Source organism: Grammomys surdaster, unplaced genomic scaffold, assembly GCF_004785775.1.
Source record: "Grammomys surdaster isolate TR1022 unplaced genomic scaffold, NIH_TR_1.0 126131, whole genome shotgun sequence".
NCBI classification, from domain to species: Eukaryota; Metazoa; Chordata; class Mammalia; order Rodentia; family Muridae; genus Grammomys; species Grammomys surdaster.
Genome location: NW_021620939.1, coordinates 6,068,917 through 6,088,178, shown reverse-complemented (window position 1 = coordinate 6,088,178; position 19,262 = coordinate 6,068,917). Strand labels below are relative to the sequence as shown.

Here is a 19,262-nt window from a genome sequence, read left to right as displayed (position 1 = left end):
AGAGAAGAGAAACTCAGCTAATGTGGAACAAGCAAGGATACATTTATTATCTTTGTTCTCGATTGTGGATATGGTGTAACTAGCTGCTTAAGTTTATGTCTTGATTTCCTTGAAATGGTGAGGTGTAACTTGGAGTTGTAAGCAAAATAAACACTTTTTTTCTCCCCATGTTGCTTTTTGTCTGAGTATTTGTCACAGCAACAGAAATAAAACCATAGCAGGAAACTAAGGCAGTAAGATCACAAATTCATGGACATTCTGGACCTTGACCCTGCTCAAATACAAAACAAAACAAACAACAAAAACCTCACATAATTCAGGGTCACGTTAAGTACCTTCACGATAGTATGCAATCGTTAATACTGTCTAGCTCCAGAACCGCCCGTCCCCAGAGGTGGAGCTGGGGATTGCTGGTGACCAAACATTAGACTTGATGTATGCTAAATAAATATTCTGCTATCGAGTCTCACTGGATGGTAACAGTATACACATTTAATCTCAGCACTTGGGAGGTAGCGGAAGGTGTATCTCTTTGAGTTAGAGGCCAACCTGGTCTACGTAGTAAGTTCCAAGACAGTCAGGGCTACATAAGGCCCTGTCTCAAAAACAAAATAAAACCCAACAACAACAAAAGAAAAAGATGGAGCTTTGAAGTCCAGTCTGGCCTCAAAGTTGTTATATAGCCATGATACCCTTGATCTTCAGATCGTCGTACCCCCACCTCCCAAGGGCTGTGGTTGCATGCACACATCTGGTTTATACGATGCCACAGGTTGAACACAGGGCCTTGTTCATTCTAGATAGGCACATGGACAACTATGCTACATTCCTAGCCCTTCAAATTTTTAATTACCTGAAGAATGATCAATCAACCAGTCACTTCTTTGTGCTCCCTTCTTTTAGGTCCTAGCTTGTCTCTGGATTTGCCTGTTCTGGACATTTCATACAATGAAATCAGAAATCAGAACATTAATCACTACTTCATTCTTTTCTTTTTCTTTTTTTTTGCTTCATTCTTTTTATAGCTGAATATTATACAGATTTATATCATTTTTTATTACTCATCAATTGATACACATTTGTTTTTTCTGCCTCTTGACTATTGTGAATAATACAACTTGTGTACTAGTTTTTCTTTGGACATTTATTTCTAATTGTTTGCATATGTACCCAAGAATGGAATTGTTGGGTCATAGCAATAAGTTTATATTTAACTCTTTGAGGAACTACCAAACCATTTTCTATACCCTGCTGCTATATCATATACACCCTCACTAGCAGTGCAGAAGGATTTCAAATTTTCCACATTCTTGCACGAATTTGACATTTACTATTTCTTATTGATAGCCATCCTAGTTGGCATATAGTAGCATTTTATAATTTTAAATGTGTTTTATTTGCATTGTGTGGGTACCCACCTGCAATGGCACCCTGTGGAGGTCAGACAAATTTGGGGAGTAGGTTCTTGCCTTTCACTGTGCTGCTACTGAGGATTGAACTCAGACTGTCATACTTGGCAACAGAAGTCTTTGCCCACTTTATCCAGTAGCCCCCACACTTTATAATTTTTAAATTACATTGTTTATTTTTGTGTGTGTGAACACACGTCAGGTTGAAAATGGAGAGGTTAGAGCAGCTTGCAGGAGTTGGTTCTTGCCTTCTAACATGTGGTTTCTGGGGATAAAACTCAGGTCCTCAGTTTTGACAGCACATCAGTTTACCCATTGAGCTATCTCACTGTGATGATTTGTGTTGCCCTAAGGACCAATGATATATATCATATCTTCTGGGTAACCGTTTGTGTATCTTCTTAGGAGAAAAGTTCAATGATTCTTTGACCTTTTCAGTTGAATTATTTGGGGTTTTGTTGCTAAATATAAGTTACCCAATATGATTTATGAAGATTTAACCTAACCCTGTGTTTTATTCTAAAAGTTTGACTGTTTCACTCCAGAGATGGGTGAGTTGGTTGGTTAGTAGATGGTTGGTTTTAAGACAGGGTCTCATTATATAGCTCTTAGGGATTGTCTGTCCCAGCCTCCCAAATACTGGGAATAAAAGTGTGTGTTACTACACCTGGCGTATTTAGGTGTTTGATCTATTGAAGTGTTTTGATTATATTATGGTGCTGGGGACCATACCACAAAGATATATCATTAGTCTCTGTTAGTTCATTTTGTGTTGTGAGATGTTAAGGGTACAACTTTGGTGTTTCTCATATGGGATCTTCAATTCTTAATATTCATGTGAAGAAAAGTCTTATCAAAAGTCCATTTATCGCTAGGGTAGGAGGGCAGTGGTACACACCTTTAATCTCAGCACTCAGGAGGCAGAGGCAGGCTGATCGCTGAGTTCCAGAACATCAAGGGCTACACAGAGAAACTCTGTCTTAAAATCAGGACCAAGGTTGTTGAGATTTGAGGGGGGGGTTGTTTGTTTGTTTGTTTGTTTGTTTTTACAAGACATAGTTTCTATGTGTAACCTTGGCTGTCCTGGAACTCACTCTGTAGACCAGGCTGGCCTGAAACTTGCAGAGATCTGCTTGCCTCTACCTCACAATTACTGGGATCAAAGTTGTGCACCACCACTGCCTCGAATAGATTGTTTTTAAATATCACTTGGTAATAAAATGAAATTAAGTACTAATCTGCTACAACTTAGATGAACCTTAAAATTGTTATGCCAGGCAGATGACTGTATATTGGATAGTTTTATGGGCCTGGTGTTAAGGGTGGAAAATAACTTCAAGAGTTCTCTGGGAATGATGAAAGTGATTTTAAATAAAATTATGGCAATGGTTGCACTATACACTTACTAAATATTATTAAGCTGTATACTTAAAATATGTTTTATAATACTTGACTATGCCTACCTACCAAGTTAAGAGACTAGCCCTGTTGTTGGAGCACAAAACACTTCAACTGGTAAGCAGCAGGATCAGTCAGCCATTGTTAATAAATGGAGCTATCAAATACTTTGAGGGTATCCTAGGATATTCCTTTTTTTTTTTCTTCTGTCTCAGTTTTGTCAGTTATTACTGTGTTGGATATTCATGACAGATTCTAAAAATGGCCTGGGTCACATTAGTCTTTCCTTTCCCCTGCAGTGTAAGGCTAGCACTGGCGGGCATCAGTCTTCCTGTTCATTCTGCAAGGGCCCAAAGGAAGGTAAGTGTCTTTTTTTTTTTTTTTTTTTTTTTTTTTTGATTTTCCGAGACAGGTTTTCTCTGTATAGCCCTGGCTGTCCTGGAACTCACTCTGTAGACCAGGCTAGCCTCCCGGCGGAAGGTAAATGTCTTAAACAATTAACAAATCATTTATTTTTATTTTATTCTTAAAAGATAGATAACTTGCCAGGTGGTGGTGGTGCACGCCTTGAATCCCAGCACTTGGGAGGCAGAGACAGGCAGATTTCTGAGTTCGAGGCCAGCCTGGTCTACAGAGTGAGTTTCAGGACAGCCAGGGCTATACAGAGAAACCCTGTCTCGGGGGGAAAAAAATAGATGTCTCAGAGGCTAGAGAGATGGCTCAGTGGTTAAGAAAATATACAGTTCTTTGGGGGTCCTGACTTTGGAGCTCAGCACCCACATAAGACAGCTTACAGTTGTCTTTAATTCCCACTCCAAAGTTGTTTTTCTGGCCTCCTTGGGCACTTAAACACATGTAGATACACTCAGACATATACACATACATAATTAAAAATAATATATTTTAATTGACCAGCCTATACTCCTAGTATTTGAGATACTACAGCAGGACAATCAAGGATTTGAGGCCAATATGTGCTACATAGCAAGAACATTGTCAGGAATCAAAAGTTGAAAGGTGCCTTTAACCAAAACTAAATATTAGGGAAAGAGAGTATAAGCTTTAAAAAAAAAGAGGATAAAGAGGGAAGGGGAGAAAAAAAGGAATTGACACCCTAAAAACTAATCTGTGAAGCTTTAAAAAATATAGTTCAGATCTGGCAAGATGGCTCAGTGAGAAGTGTGGTTTCAGTTCCCAGGACCCATGTTAGAAAGCCATAAATGGAAATACACATCTGTAATACTGTCACAAGGTCTGTGGTGAGATGAGAAGCTGACTGACCAGCTAGCTTAAATATGAAGCAGTGCAGCCAAAACAAGAGAGACCTTGGCTCAACAAGGTAGACTAGAGAATGGACTCCTGATAGTTGTTTCTGACTTCAACATGTGCACTGTGGTAGTTATATACAGGTCACTTATGAACACACTAATTTAAACATTTGGAGAGGAGCAGGCATATTTGTGCATGTTTAATGCTGTACTCATGAAGCAGAGATAGGTTTATCTTTCATGAGTTAGAGGCCAGCCTGGTCTACATAGTGAAACCCTGTCTTAAAGATGATGATGATGATGTTTTGTTTGTTTGTTTCATTTTTTGAGGGTCTCAGTATGTAGCTCTGGCTGTCCTAGAACTTGCTTTATAGACCAAGTCAGCCCTAAACTAGGAAATCCACCTGCCCTCCTGAGTCCTGGGATTAGATGTGTGCCAATACTGCCCTGTTTATTTTTTTCTCCCCCAAGTACCATATAGAGTTGGTAGTCTATTTGCCTAGCATTCAACTCAAGAAAGACTTCTTAAGGTGGTTGGGCAGATGGTATATGAAAACCCTTACACAGCAGGTATCAGAGCCAAGCGTATAGTGCTTGCATAAGGGTTTGATCCTCAGTATATCACAAACACAAGGAAAAGGAAGAGGAGAAACACAATCCTATATATTCACTGATCATTTGTTATTAGTATTAAATAACCACTACAGTGCTCCCACGGTGTCTCTTTTTGAGCCACATGGCTTCCTTAGTAAGAATCAATGAATTACAAAAATAAAAACAAACAGAAAGAAGACTAATGGTGGAAAAGGCTCATTGGGTAACTCCTGACAGTTATTCTCTGACTTCCACACATGTGCCTAACAAATGAAAACATTATCTTTAATTATGAGAAGAAAATAAATCACAGAAATATACCTCTAAACAAATAGTCTTCCATAGGCTGTATAATGACAGTAGAAGAAGCCAGGCTTCTAGACATGTTCTTTGGGTATATGCAACTAAGTTCTTAGCAGCCATTAACTTTTGCTAATTTTGTGCCTACATTGTTTCTCCTTCTCTTTCTCTTCCCTTTGTGCTTTATTCTTTTCCCCTTCCTCTTTTTCTCTTCTATATACTGAGGTTCTAACACAGGACCTATGTAGGTTCTCACTATGTAGACCAGGCTGGCATTGAAATCACAAAGATCTTCCTGCCTCTGTCTCCCAAATACTGATTTTGATTTTGGGACATAGTCTAATATAGCCCAGGTTGCCCATCAACTCACTGTGTAGACCTCGAAGAACTTCTGGTTCTCCTGCCTGTATTTCCCAAGTACTGAGGTGTTGTTGCAGATGTGTACTGTCATAACCAGCTGTTTAGTTTGTCTTTTTGAGACAGGATCTCACAATGTAACCCCAGCCAGCCCCAAACTCATGATCACCATGCTAAACCTTTCAAGTGCTTATTCCTATATATGTTTCTATTGTTGGTAATAATAATCAGGTCCAGCAGGTATTAAGATGAATTTATTGTATGTGTGTAAGCATTTAAATGATTAGTTTTATTGTTGGTTTTTGTTTGTTTGATGATGCTTTTCATTTTTCTTTTGTATGTATGGGTTTTGTCTACATGTCTGTCTGTGGCCCATGTGCATATGGTGCCCACAGAGCCAAGAACTGCAACTATAACTGGAGTCACAGGTGGTTGTGAGCTATCAAGTGGGTGCTGGGAAGAAGAGCAGCTCGTGTTCCGAACCACAGAGCCATCTCTCCAGGCCCTTACCTTTTGGTGGTGTGGTGTGGTGTGTGGTGTGGTGTGGTGTGGTTTGGTTTGTTGAGATAGGATTTCTCTGTATAATAGTCCTGGCTTTCCTGGCTTCAGACTTACAGAGATCTGCCAGCTACTGCCTCCTGAGTTCTGGGATTAAAGGCATGGGGCCCTCATGCTAGGCTTTTGTTGTTGTTTTTAAATGTATTGTATTTTTACAAAACTACTCTTGTTCTGAGCCATTCCTTCAGCTTCCAGTTAAGATTTGGTGTTTTATTTTAAAATTTATTTTTATGTGTCTGTGTAAACCACTTGCATGTAGGGGCTATAGAGGTCAAAAAGACAAATGTTAGGTGCCTAGCCTCATATACATGCTAGGAAACAAATGTAGGTCCTCTGGAAGAGCAGCAAGCACTCTTTACTGACAAGCAATCTCTCCAGACCCGTGATTAATTTTTTTTAATTTATGTGTATATTTGCCTACATGTATGTCTGTGCACCATTTGAATATTTGTTATGAACAAATGTCAGAAAAATAAATAGGATTCCCTGGAACAGGAATTACAGATGACTATGAACTGACATGTGATGCTGGGAACGGAACCAAGTTCTCTGTTAGAGCAGGCAACCACTGAACCATCTCTCTAGACCCTGTTTAATTTTTGTTTTTAATGATCTTTTCTCAAGAACCATCAGAAATTTTTTTTGTAGGTATTTCCGAGATGGTATTAAAGGCATTTGTTAGTTCCATGAAGTCTTATATAGTTTCTATTTAAATTTCCCTATTGACAGAAGTCAAGCAGGAACTAGTATCCTATCCTCAACCTCAGAAGACATCCATACCAGTACCGTCAGAAAAACAGCCCAACCAGCCACGACCTGCTGATAAGGAGCATGAACTCAGGAAGCGTGAGGAAGGACAAGAGTCGAGATTGGGACATCAGAAGAGAGAGACAGAAAGATATTTCCCTCACTCTCGAAGGGAAGGGCTCACTTTCCGAAGAGACCGAGAAAAGGAGTCATGGTCTGGAGAGACACGCCAGGATGGAGAGAGCAAAAGTGAGTGATTTGTCAAATTACGTGACAGATTGGAAAGCACAGGTGGCCTCTATTCAGCTGCTGCGCACATCAACTAGTGGAACTGTGTACAACTCAAAGGTGGTGCCTTCAACTAGCTTTACTAGTCAGAGGGATCTTCTGACTATCTTCTACATAGCAAATTGCTATTTTTTTAAAAAAAAAAAATACAGTAAGATGTGATTTTAGGTTTTAAGTATTGGTAATTAAAAGAAAAATGGGAAGTATTCTTTACTAAAAAAAAAAAAAGTTAGTAGAGCAAAGTAGTATGTAGATTAAAAAATGGCCGTTAAGTTCTTGGGGCTTCAAATTATAAGTCTCTTTCCTTAATATCTCTTTCTGTGCTTGTTTCATTCAGCAATCATGCTAAAACGTATCTACCGTTCCACTCCACCCGAAGTGATAGTGGAGGTGCTGGAGCCCTATGTGCATCTCACCACTGCCAATGTCCGCATCATAAAGAACAGGACTGGCCCCATGGGCCACACGTACGGTTTTATAGACCTCGATTCCCATGCAGTGAGTATTTCCTGCTTTAAAATGAGGACTGATGACTGAAGAACCCCCTAGTAATGTTTGGGGAAGCAGGGCACAGGGGTGCATACCTATAGACCCAGCACTCTAGAAGCCGAAGCATGTAGATGACAAGTTCAAGGCTAGCCTGGGCTACAAAATGAGCTTCTGCCTCAATTTATAAAGAGAAAGGGAGGTTGGGAAGAATCAGTAGTGAATTCTCTCCTTTGGTACTAATGTTCATTTAAGTAAGCTTCTGCCCTAAAAAGACAGAACTTTATACGGACTTTGAGAACAAATCTTAGCACCAAACCCTTCTACATTTTAGTGTGTTTTCTAAACTTCTCTTACTTTTTTTGTAGTCATGAGTGGTTTTCTATTTGATAGTAATAGCACATTTCTTCTTTTCTGAAAAGTATATAATAGATTCATTTGTTTGTTTGTTTGTTTGTTTGTTTTTGAGTTAGGGTCTCTCTCATTATGTAGACCACGCTAGCCTCGAACTCACAGAGAACCATCTGCTTCTCCCTCCTGAATATGGAGATAAAAGGTGTATGCCACCATGCCTGGCTTTAATAAACTCCTGTGGTTTGAATTTTTACTTGTAAGGCTCTTTTCTATAGAAATGTCATAATTCTATAGTAATGCAAATTGTTATTTCTATGCTAAATGTTATCAGAGACTTTGTAAACTGAATCTAAAGGTAATTGCAGCCTAAGAGAAGGGAATTTCACAGGCTTATCTTTAGCTTGACATGGTGGCACATCCTAAGATGCCAACTACCCAAGGGAGTGGAATAGTGAGATATAAGTTCCAGACTCTCGTGTGTTATGGTGAGAGTTCAGAGACAGCCTGGGCAACCCAAAGAGACCCCATCTCTAAGTTAGAAATTAATAAAAAAGTGGGAAGATAGCTTGCTGCTTATGTAGCATGCATGAGGCCTTACATCCTCCACCACACACACACACACACACACACACACTCAGTTATTTTAACCAGCCTGATCTTACTGTAAAAATTATTACCAGAACAGGGTAGAAGGATGATTCAATGGTTAAGAGCACTTGCAGCTCTTCTGGGAGGACCTAGATTTGACTCCACCACCCACATTTTGGCTCACAACTGTTTTATAACTCCATGTCCAAAGGATCTGTTGCCATCTTCTGGCATCCTCAGGCACTAGATGTGCACAGACTTAGGAGCAAGCAGAACACTCATACAATAGCATTTTATTTATGCATATATTATACATACATAATTTATATATTTTTAGATATGTTATCAAATAAGTTATTTCTATTTTATATTGTATCATATGACATGTTTTTATATACATTTGTATAATTTAATATAACTATGTACTATACTATATTATACCCGTGTATATAGTATATTAAAATAAGTGTTTTATTTATATATATTTATACACATACACGTACGCACGCTCACGTGCTTTTTCAAGACAAGACTATGTAGCTCTGGCTATCCTGGAACTAAATTTGTAGACCAGGCTAGCTTCAAAATCACAAAAATTCACCTGCCCCTGTCTCTCTAGTGCTGGTTGTAAAGTCATGCACTACTACACCTTGCTACATAAAATAATTTTTTAAAAAATTATTACTAAAGCATTATGCTTAGTAATTTTATCTTCTACCAGATTAAAAATAATGTTCAGTTCTTTTTCTAAGGATGTAGCCCTTTTTATCTTTGGGTTCAAGTTTGTCTTTGGTTCTTTAGGAAGCTCTTCGAGTAGTGAAGATTTTGCAGAACCTTGATCCACCATTTAGCATTGATGGGAAGATGGTAGCTGTAAACCTGGCCACTGGGAAACGAAGGTAAGGCCTCACTCCAGTTTTAGGGAAGAAGTTGTTCTTCCTGGATAAGAAACAGATCGTAGAGTAGTGTGACTTCCCAGGACAAGCTGTTTCAGATACATACTTACACATTTTCTTTTTCTGTAGTGTGCTTTGTTCTAATTATAGAATTGTTTTCATTTTTAAATAGTATTCCCACCTGGACATGATGTTGCAAGCCTTTAATCCCAGCACTCAGGAGACAGAGGCAGGTGAATCTGAGTACAATGCCAGCCTAATCTCATAGCAAGTTCCAGGCCAGCTAAGTGTTCATTGCAAGACCTTGTCTCTAAATGCATGCATGCATACATAAATACATAGATAGATAGATAGATAGATAGATAGATAGATAGATAGATAGATAGATAGATAGATGAGTATAAAGTATTCCTGGATGCTTTAGGCTTTGACTGCCTATCTTTAGGGGCCAGAAAAGTTAGTATAGTGTTGGGTTTATGAGTGCTTTGTTGTATATTGGTTTTTTTGGGGTTTTTTTTGTTTGGTTGGTTGTTTGTTTGTTTGTTTGTTTGTTTTTTGAGGCAGAATCTCACACTATAGCCCTATAGCTCATACTGGCCTGGAAGTCATTGCATGGCCCAGAGTAGTCAGAGCAGTCCTCTTGCCTCAGTCTGCAGAAGGCAAAGGTTACAACCATGGGCTAACACACCTGGTTGATGTGTTTAAATATACAGGAAAAAAAGATCTCTCAGTATCCTAAGTAAATGTATATAGTCTTCCCATTGTCCTAGCCTCAGTCATCCTGGAATGTCTCATTCAGTTACACTTCTTTACTCATCTTGACCAAAATGTGATAACTAAGAAATAACTCATCAGAGAGATGAGTTTATAGAGGTGCTTTGACTTAGCACCTCTACTTAGTCGATTGTTTTGCTCCAATAAGTTACTTTGCAGGAATCCCACTGCTGTTTTAGTCAAGTATCTGGATCAGCTAACCTGCTTGCTGTCTAGGTTGGTTCATTTTTCTACACAATGAGGAAAAATTTCAGTGAATCTGTATGATTAGGCTTTTCCCAGGTAGCTTTTGGTAACAAGCTTTTGATATGTCATATTTTGTATTGCAGAAATGATTCTGGGGACCATTCTGACCACATGCATTACTATCAGGTAGGCTTTAACATATGGTGAATGTCATTTTTAAAACATTCAGGCAACTAAAAGGATGACTGAATTTCCTGCAGGGAAAGGACTGTTAAGGCTAGTGACTGTTGTACACTTTCATAATTCTAATTTTGCTTTCTCTAATAGGGTAAAAAATATTTCCGAGATAGGAGAGGAGGAAACAGAAATTCAGACTGGTCCTCAGATACAAATCGACAAGGGCAACAGTGTAAGTAATTTGTTTTTCTTGGTTTTTTTTTTTTTTTCCTCCCTGACTTACTAGTCATTACTTAAAAATCTGTGTGATCACAAAAGTAGGAAAGAGATTGTTAATTCATCAATGAGAGTATATCTCATATAGGCTCTTTACCTATTTGAATTGACCACCCTAATTATTTATTTGTTCTTAATAAGCCCCCAGTAACAATTTTATTTGGCAGAAACTAATGCTGGCTCTGATTTTCTTCTGTATAGCATCATCTGACTGCTACATATATGATTCTGCTACTGGCTACTATTATGACCCCTTGGCAGGGACTTACTATGACCCCAACACCCAGGTTCGTGTTTTGTTTGTGTGTTTGTTTGTTTTGCTTTACCTGCTCTATCAGTAGACTTTTGAGAAAATTGCCCACAATGTATTACTTTGAGTATTTTATTCTCTGGATTCTCTGGATACTCGTTGCTTGGAAAGTGGAAAAGTTTATGGATTCTGAACTGTTTCCTATATGGAAAATCAATGCCCTGTGGCATTACAGGTAAGAACAGCACTGTTCTGGGAAACATCTGTGGTGGTCTCCATGTATACTCACCCCTGAAACGGGTTCTTAGATTGATATGGGTTCTTCAGCTTGTAAAAGCGACATTCTGCTGCCTTAAGGGAAGTATGTTCCTTAAGCCTGAAATTCTGGAAAAACAAGCATTCTGTAGACTTACTTCTTTCATACTGTATCACAGCAAGAAGTCTATGTGCCCCAGGACCCTGAGTCACCTGATGAAGAAGAGATTAAGGAAAAGAAATCTGCCACTCAAGGAAAGTCAAATAGCAAGAAAGAAACGTCTAAAAGAGATGGCAAGGAGAAGAAAGACAGAGCAGTGACAAAGGTAAGGCAGTTCATAAGTCTGCGGCCTCTTTCATGTAGTTATATGGAGAGCATGGCAGCTGCGGACAGAGACCGTCTAGGTTTAAGGTGTTAACATTATTTAGGAAGAGCTGGAAATAGATAGAGCTCAGCAGTCAAGAACTTTTGTTCTCATAGAGGACCCAGGTTTGATACCCAGCACCCACATGGGGCTCACAACTGTCTGTAATTCCAGTTAGCTCCGGAGGATCTAAATCCTTTTTTGAGTGTATGCACTGAAATGTATGCAAGCAAAACACTGGTGTGTGTGTATATGTGTGTGTGTGTGTGTGTATTTAAATCTTATTTTTAAAAAAAGCTAGGAAGTGTTGGAGCACACTTTTAATCCTACCACTTGGAGGCAGAGGCAAGTGGATCTTAGAATTTGAAACCAGCCCAGTCTACAGAGCAAGTTCCAGGACAGCTAGGGCTACACAGAGAAAACCCTGTCCCAAAAAGCCAAGTATATATACATACATGCATGCATGCATACATACATACATATGTATGTATGTATAAATTATATATAAATTATATGTATGATAAATCAACCCCTACAAAATAATGAGGGGGGGGCATCTGAAGAGAGAGAACAGTGGTTAAGAGCACTGAATGCTCTTCCAGAGAACCCAAGTTCAGTTCTCAAAACCCACATGGCATCTCACAACAGCCTGTAACTCGAAATCTAGGGGATAAAACTCCCTTTCTGATATCCCTGGGTACCAGGCATGCATGTGGTACATAGATATACATATAGTTAAAATATTTATACATACTACAAAACAGTTTTTTAAAAATACTGTTAGGAGGAGGAGGGATGGGATAGGGAGTTTGTGGAGGGGAAACCAGGAAGGGGGATAACATTTGAAATGTAAATAAATAAAATAACCAATAAAGAAAAATAAAATGATAAAAAATACTGTAAGGACCTGGAGAGATGGCTTAGTGATTTAAGAGTACTTGCTGGACCTGGGTTCAGTTCCTAACATATACAGGTCAACTTATAATCTTCTATAGCTCCAGTTCTGGGGATCTAGTACCTTCTTCTAATCTCTGAAGGTCCTAGGCATGCACATGCTATGTGCAGGAGCTCACACAGGTTAACATACCCACACAGATATGTGGGCAAAACACTAAACACACAAAATAAAAACAAATCTTTAAAAAAAAAAAAAAGAAAGAAAAGACACAGGCCAAGTGTAGTGGTATACTGGAGAGTCTGGTCCTCACCAAAAAAAAAAATAAAAAAATAAAACTGTTTGGTGTAGTAGTCCACTTACCTTTTCCCCCACATGATAGCTCTCTTCATTTTACAAATGGGGAAAAAAATTAAAAAAACCTCAGATTAAGCATGTTGCACATCTCTGTGATCCCAACACTCAAAAGGCTGGGGCAGGAGGATTGACAAAAGCTCCAGAGCATTCACAGCCTTATTTTAAAAAATAAAAACCAAAAATAAGGACTGCCAAGATTGCTTGATGAGTAAAAGCTCTTGCCGCAAAGCCTGATGACCGAATCTGATTCTGAGGACTCACATGGTGTCACAAGGCAATGAATTCCAGCAAGTTGTCCTCTACTTGATCCTCACTAGAATCCTCTATGTAGACCAACACTGTATGCCACTACTCCGAGCCCAGCAGAGTTTTTGTCTTTATTTGTTATTTGGGGAGGGGTGATGGCAGCCATGGATGTGCATCCCATGGCATGGATGTGTGTGGCCATCAGAGGACGGTATTGTGGGGTTGGTGCTCTCCTTCCCCTGTATATGGATTCAGCATTAAACTCAGGTCACCAGCTGAGTTGTCCTGTCAGCCTATACCTTTCATTTTATGCCTTGTCCCTTTAGTATTTGATTCTGTATGTACACTTCTCTTGGTGTAATTGTACAGAAATAACATTTGGTGGGGGCCCATTTGGAGGCCATAGGACAAGTTGTAGGAGTCAGCTCTCTCCTTCCAGGTGGGCCCCAGGATCTTATGTGTCTCTACATTTTACTGTAACGTTTTACGTTTTAAATTACTTCCTTAGGATAAAATTTCAGAATTAAAAAATGATAAATATTTTCACATCTTGTCTAATTATTTTATGAAGAATTATATTGGTTTCACCTCATATTAGCACCCCTTCCCTCAAGACAGTCTCTCTGTGTGGTCCTGGCTATCCTGGAATTTGTTCTATAGACCAGTCTAACCTCAGACTCCTGCTTTTCATTACTGGGTTAAAGGCATAAGCCACCATACCTGGGTCATCTCATATCAGTTATGTATTTAAAAAAAGAATAAAAAAAGAAGGAATTTGTTTGAAGTGTAATGTGTAACGTTTTTATTGCTTCTTGGTATTGCCATTTGTATTTTAATACAGAAAAAAAAGTGAAAAGAGACTTATTTTTGTTGATTCTATCTATGCATCTCCTAACTTAAACTTTCAAATCGTGCTGCCTTTATGTTTAGGTTCTGTCTCTGCCTCTAACATATTCTTAATCCTTTTGAAGGTAGTAATAGTAATGCCTGCTAGAGTCTAGGAGGGTTATAAGTAAAGACTGAAGAAAATAATGCTATGTATTATTATGTATGCCTCGTCTGGGACCTAAAAGGTTGTAAACACACAATTACACTAAATGTTTCCTTGGGTGGGTGTTTGTTGGTGGAGGTCCTGATGTACTCCAGGCCCAAATGTTACACTTTTAAAGGTTCTTTCAAAATCACTAAAATGTTGCAGATGTTTGAAGATTTGAAAACCAAACTGATTTTATCAAAACTAACTCCTTTATCCAGTTTTTATTAGTGATTATCATGTTAAAACTTACCTTTGTCATTGGTCAGTTTCAAGAAAGCACCAGTGAGGGGAAGCCTCCCCCAGAAGATGTTTTTAAGAAGCCCCTGCCTCCTACTGTGAAAAAGGAAGAGAGTCCTCCTCCAGTAAGGCTAATTCTAATATTATAGGCTGGTCTGGGAGGGGAAGGAACCCCAAAGCCTCTGGTTTTGGTCCCTTGATTCTAAGTATCCCAAGTTAAGATTCTTCTTGAGTGTAAATAGTAGGAAATTTGCTACATGCTAATAGGGTGTTACTGACTAAGCAGAGGCTGCTGTCTGACCACTTTTTCTTTACTTTGTGATATTTTCATCACACCAGGTATTGTCTCTTCTTTGTTTATGTATAAGTGTGCTTGCACACATGCACAGAGTTTAAGAAGAACTTTATGGAATCGGTTCTCTCCTTCTACTTTTGTGTGGGTTTCAGGACTAAACTCAGGTGATCAGGCTTACACAGCAAGCACTTTCATGTGCTGAGCCATCCTGCTCTTCCTGCTGTTTCTGTTTAAGTTATGATCTTGTTCTTGTCCATTCTTTTCTAAACCATGTTCCCTGACCTTCACAAAGTCAGACTAAGCTGTGTCACTTCCATTTGGGAGATGAACTGAACAAATAGTGGACTTGTTCCAAACCTAATCTGTTAGAACAAAGAAAGAAGATAGCCTTATCAAAACATCCCCAAAATAGAAGTTAAATTTTTTGCTAAGCCCCAGCCTTTTTTCTCTAGCCTAAGGTGGTAAATCCATTAATTGGTCTCCTGGGTGAATATGGAGGAGACAGTGACTATGAGGAAGAGGAGGAAGAGGAGCAGGCCCCTCCTGTGCAGCCTCGAACAGCACAGCCCCAGCCTCGAGAGGAGCTGACCAAGAAAGAGAGTGAAGAAGACAAACTCACTGACTGGAATAAACTGGCTTGTCTGCTCTGCAGAAGGCAGTTTCCCAATAAAGAAGTTCTTACCAAACACCAACAACTGTCAGACCTGCACAAGGTATTTCAGAAAGACATTTTTGACTCTTACCATTGTTGGAAAGTAATATGCTTAAACCTCCTTTGGTTTTAATCATTTCAAATTGAATGTGTGTACATGATATGTGTGTGCCCACATGCTAGAGCATATATGTGAAATTCAGAGGGCTATAAGGTCATGTCATCTTTACATGGATTCTATGGATCAGATCACCCAGGCTTGCATAACAAGCCCCTTTACCCACTGAGCCATCTTGTTGGTTCACTCATTTGTTTGTTTGTTTGTTTGTTTTGCTTTGCTTTGTCTTGGTTTTCATGTATTCTTTTCTCATATATTACATCTCATCTGAAGTTTCCCCTCCCTCTGCTCCACCCAGTGTCCTCACATCATGTATGTCCTCTGTCCTCCAGATCCACCCTCACCTCCCCTCAGAAAAAAGCAGGCCTTCTAGGGACATCAACCAAATACAGCATAACAAGCCACTATAAAGCCAGGCACATATTCTCACAGCAAGGCTGGATGAGGCAACCTAGTTAGTAGGAGGAAAAGGGTCCCAAAGGCAGGCAAAAGAGTCAGAGACAGTCCCTAGTCCTACCACTCTTCTGTTTTTAGTTCATGAATTGCTATGAATTAAGAGGTTTTGCCTGGCCTTAGAGAGCACAGCAGTTAAGAGTACTTGCTCCTCTTCCAGAGGACCTGAGTGCAGTTCCCAATACCTACATGGTGACCTCACAAGACTGTAAGTCCAGTTTTAATGCCCTCTTCTGGCCTCCACCCTTTTTTGGACTGCGGGTACTGCATGCACATGATGTATAGATGTATACATATATACATACAGGCAAAACATTCATACATATAATTAATTAATTATTAAAAAACTTTACCTGCTTCCATCTTAGAACTTCAGTATTCAGACCCGATGCAAGCAACATGGCTATCAAACCAGATACACAAGATGTATAGGGAGAAAAGGACTTATAGATAGATAGATAGATAGATAGATAGATAGATAGATAGATAGATAACTTGCCATTAACTGACAGATTAGCTCTCAGTCTTCTTAGATACTTGCTAGCGTCACCTGGTTCTGTCTAGCTATGATAACATATTGTTACCCCATAGGTATGCTAGGCTTCCCTCTCTTCATGCAGTGATTTTTGCTTTAAGTTGTGAACACAGGAGCTATTTGGGGGGCATTGTTTTGATATATATTGATTCTCCCCTGTAGTCTTACCAGCAAGCCAAATTATAAAAAAAAAAAATAAAGCCTTTAGATGGGCTCATGTTCTCAGAATAATTTCTTTCATATTTCTTCTTAGCAGATGTTGCAACATAAGGTTTAAAAAAAACTAGTTTGAACTTCTCAGTACAGAACTAAAAGTCTTTTTTTGCCAAAACCTGAGAAACCCTGTTTTTGTTCGTAAATACATTGCTTGTCCCTGCTACCACCTTGGAGATTTTATAAAACTTCTGGAATTCTAAGAAATTCCTCCTGATGATCCTTAGAATAGACAACCTCCTAAGTGTCAATGACCTGGTGGAATTTTGAGTCATCTAACTAACCCATGTGAATTTCAGCACCTGAAAAATTGCTAATAAATGAGAAAGGAGATTTAAAAGTAGTTTGTTGGGAGAAGGAGCCAAAGATCTGGTAAATCCATGAACTGAACCAGCCTTAGGACCACGTACTATAGCACTTCTCGTGACATTGTGCAGAACAAAGAATTACGGGGGATACAAGAACTGTTTTTGGACTCCTGGTGTTTCATCTACATGCCTGAAGATGTGTATAGTTTAGGCCATGTTCAAGGAATGAGGGACTCTCTGAACAGTTTTTGTTCTTTAGAATCTTGGTGTTCCTTTTTCATATTTCTCTGGGTCTGTGAAAGAGTGTCTAGAAATTGGGGTGATGGAGAGGAAAGTGGTAGACAGAGTGGGGTGTGTGATTTTTCTTCTTTAGCTTGCAAGACCCCTTCCCCATTATTTCTATTTTACCTTAAATCAGAAGATAAACCATGGGCTGGAGAGGTAGGTCAGTGATTGTGTTAGTCAGTGTTCCACTGCTGTAAAGAGACATCATAACCAAGGCAACTTTTTTTTTTTTGTTAGCTGGATGTGGTGACATAATTTTTTTTAAAGATTAATTTATTTTATACATATGAATACACTGTCAGTGTCCTCAGACACACTAGAAGAGGACATCAGATCCCATTACAGTTGGTTGTGAGCCACCATGTGGTTGCTGGGAATTCAACTCAGGACCTCTGGAAGAGCAGCTAGTGGTCTTAAGTCCTGAGGCATCTTTCTAGCCCCCTCATGGCAACTCTTATAAAGGAAAATATTTATTTTGGCTGGCTTACAGTTTCAGAGGTTTAGTTCATAATTGTAATGGTGGGAAGCACGGCAGCATACAGGCAGACATGCTGCTAGAGAGGTCGCTCAGATTCCTATATCTAGATTGGCAGGCAGCAGGGAGAAAGTGCAGACACTAAAATTAGCATTTGAAACCCCAAAGCCCAACCCAAGTGACATACTTCCTCTAACAAGGCCACACCTCCTAGAATCTGTATGGCCACACCTTAATGATCATACATTTCAATATATGAACTATGGGGGCATTCATATTCAAACCTCTACAGTAGTTAAGAATACTAGTGGCTCTTGTAGTTTCCCCAGGTTTCCTACCAGCACCCACATGGAGGATCAGAAACATCTGGAACTTCAATCCTGGATGATTCATAGTTTGTTGTTGTTGTTGTTTATCTTTTTCCTCCTTCCCTTCTCCCTCTTGCTCTGGCCTGGCCCCACTCACTCCGGCCCAAAGGTTTTTTTATTTTTTTATTATAGGTAAGTACACTGTAGCTGTCCTTGGTCACCCATAAGAGGGCATCAGATATCATTACGGATGGTTGTGAGCCACCATGTGGTTGCTGGGATTTGAACTCATGACCTCTGGAAGAACAGTCAGTGCTCTTAGCTGCTGAGCCATCTCACCAGCCCATATGTTTAAAAAAAGAGAAATTAGAGTGAAATTCCCTTACGTGGTTTACTATGTAATTTGTGTGTCAATTAGAATATAGTTTCCTTATTGATAAAACTAAGATAGAACCAGTTAGGGGTTGTTTGTTGCAACATATATTAGTCATTTAAGAGAGTCAATCAGAACAAAAGTTACAGTCCTAAAATATCTGGGAAAGACCTAGAAGCATTTCTAGGCATGTTTTGTTGTTGTTTTCCTAGACTTATACTCATAAAATTTCTTATTTCAGCAAAACCTGGAAATTCACCGGAAGATAAAACAGTCAGAGCAAGAGCTAGCCTATCTGGAGAGGAGAGAACGGGAGGTAAGCTTTGGTGAACAGTTACTTACTTTGCTCCAAATCTTTTTGCCCCATGGTTTATGTACATTGTACTGATTCCTCCTTACAAAAAGACAGAGAAGGAAAGGGGTCCCTAAACATGATATATGGTGGGGAGGGACTGAGAAAAGACGGGGGAGGTGAAACTGCAGTCCAGGTATAATGTATGAGAGGATAATTAATTGACTAATTAATTATCTAAAAGTAAATAAGATAAAACCACAGTATAAACTGAAAAAATATATGATATATACATTTGGCAAATTATACCTTAGTAAATTATTGAGGTTTTTTTAAAGATGATGTTTTGTTCTCCAGGTATGTGAGATAAATAACACTTTTATTCAGTTTCTTTTTTAAAATAGAGCTCTAAGGCTGTATTTACGTATTATATGAGTTCTCTAACTACATAGTTACTTCCAGGCCTCAAGAAGGCATCAGATCCCACTACAGATGGCTGGGAGCCACCATGTGGTTGCTGGGAATTGAAGTCAGGACCTGGAAGAGCAGACAGTGCTCTTCACCTCTGAGCCATCTCTCCAGTCCCAATTTAGTTTTTAAACACTTGAGACAGTGAAGGATTGTTAGATGGGCTACTGAGAGTAACATCTTTGGCTAC

At 39.1% G+C, this 19,262-nt stretch overlaps 1 protein-coding gene across 6 annotated transcripts in view; it reads left to right on the top strand.

The window, feature by feature from the left end:
- Rbm6 (RNA binding motif protein 6) overlaps window positions 1-19,262 on the top strand; it is a 98,774-nt gene that overhangs the window by 73,769 nt on the left and 5,743 nt on the right. For all 6 annotated transcript variants that reach the window (XM_028756827.1, XM_028756829.1, XM_028756828.1 and 3 more), the window contains 11 exons: window positions 3,107-3,167; window positions 6,614-6,880; window positions 7,257-7,417; window positions 9,149-9,246; window positions 10,347-10,389; window positions 10,531-10,612; window positions 10,858-10,943; window positions 11,341-11,487; window positions 14,327-14,422; window positions 15,045-15,305; window positions 18,554-18,628. In XM_028756827.1, coding sequence (XP_028612660.1) covers window positions 3,107-3,167; window positions 6,614-6,880; window positions 7,257-7,417; window positions 9,149-9,246; window positions 10,347-10,389; window positions 10,531-10,612; window positions 10,858-10,943; window positions 11,341-11,487; window positions 14,327-14,422; window positions 15,045-15,305; window positions 18,554-18,628 — 1,377 coding nt within the window. The remainder of the gene's footprint in view (window positions 1-3,106; window positions 3,168-6,613; window positions 6,881-7,256; window positions 7,418-9,148; window positions 9,247-10,346; window positions 10,390-10,530; window positions 10,613-10,857; window positions 10,944-11,340; window positions 11,488-14,326; window positions 14,423-15,044; window positions 15,306-18,553; window positions 18,629-19,262) is intronic.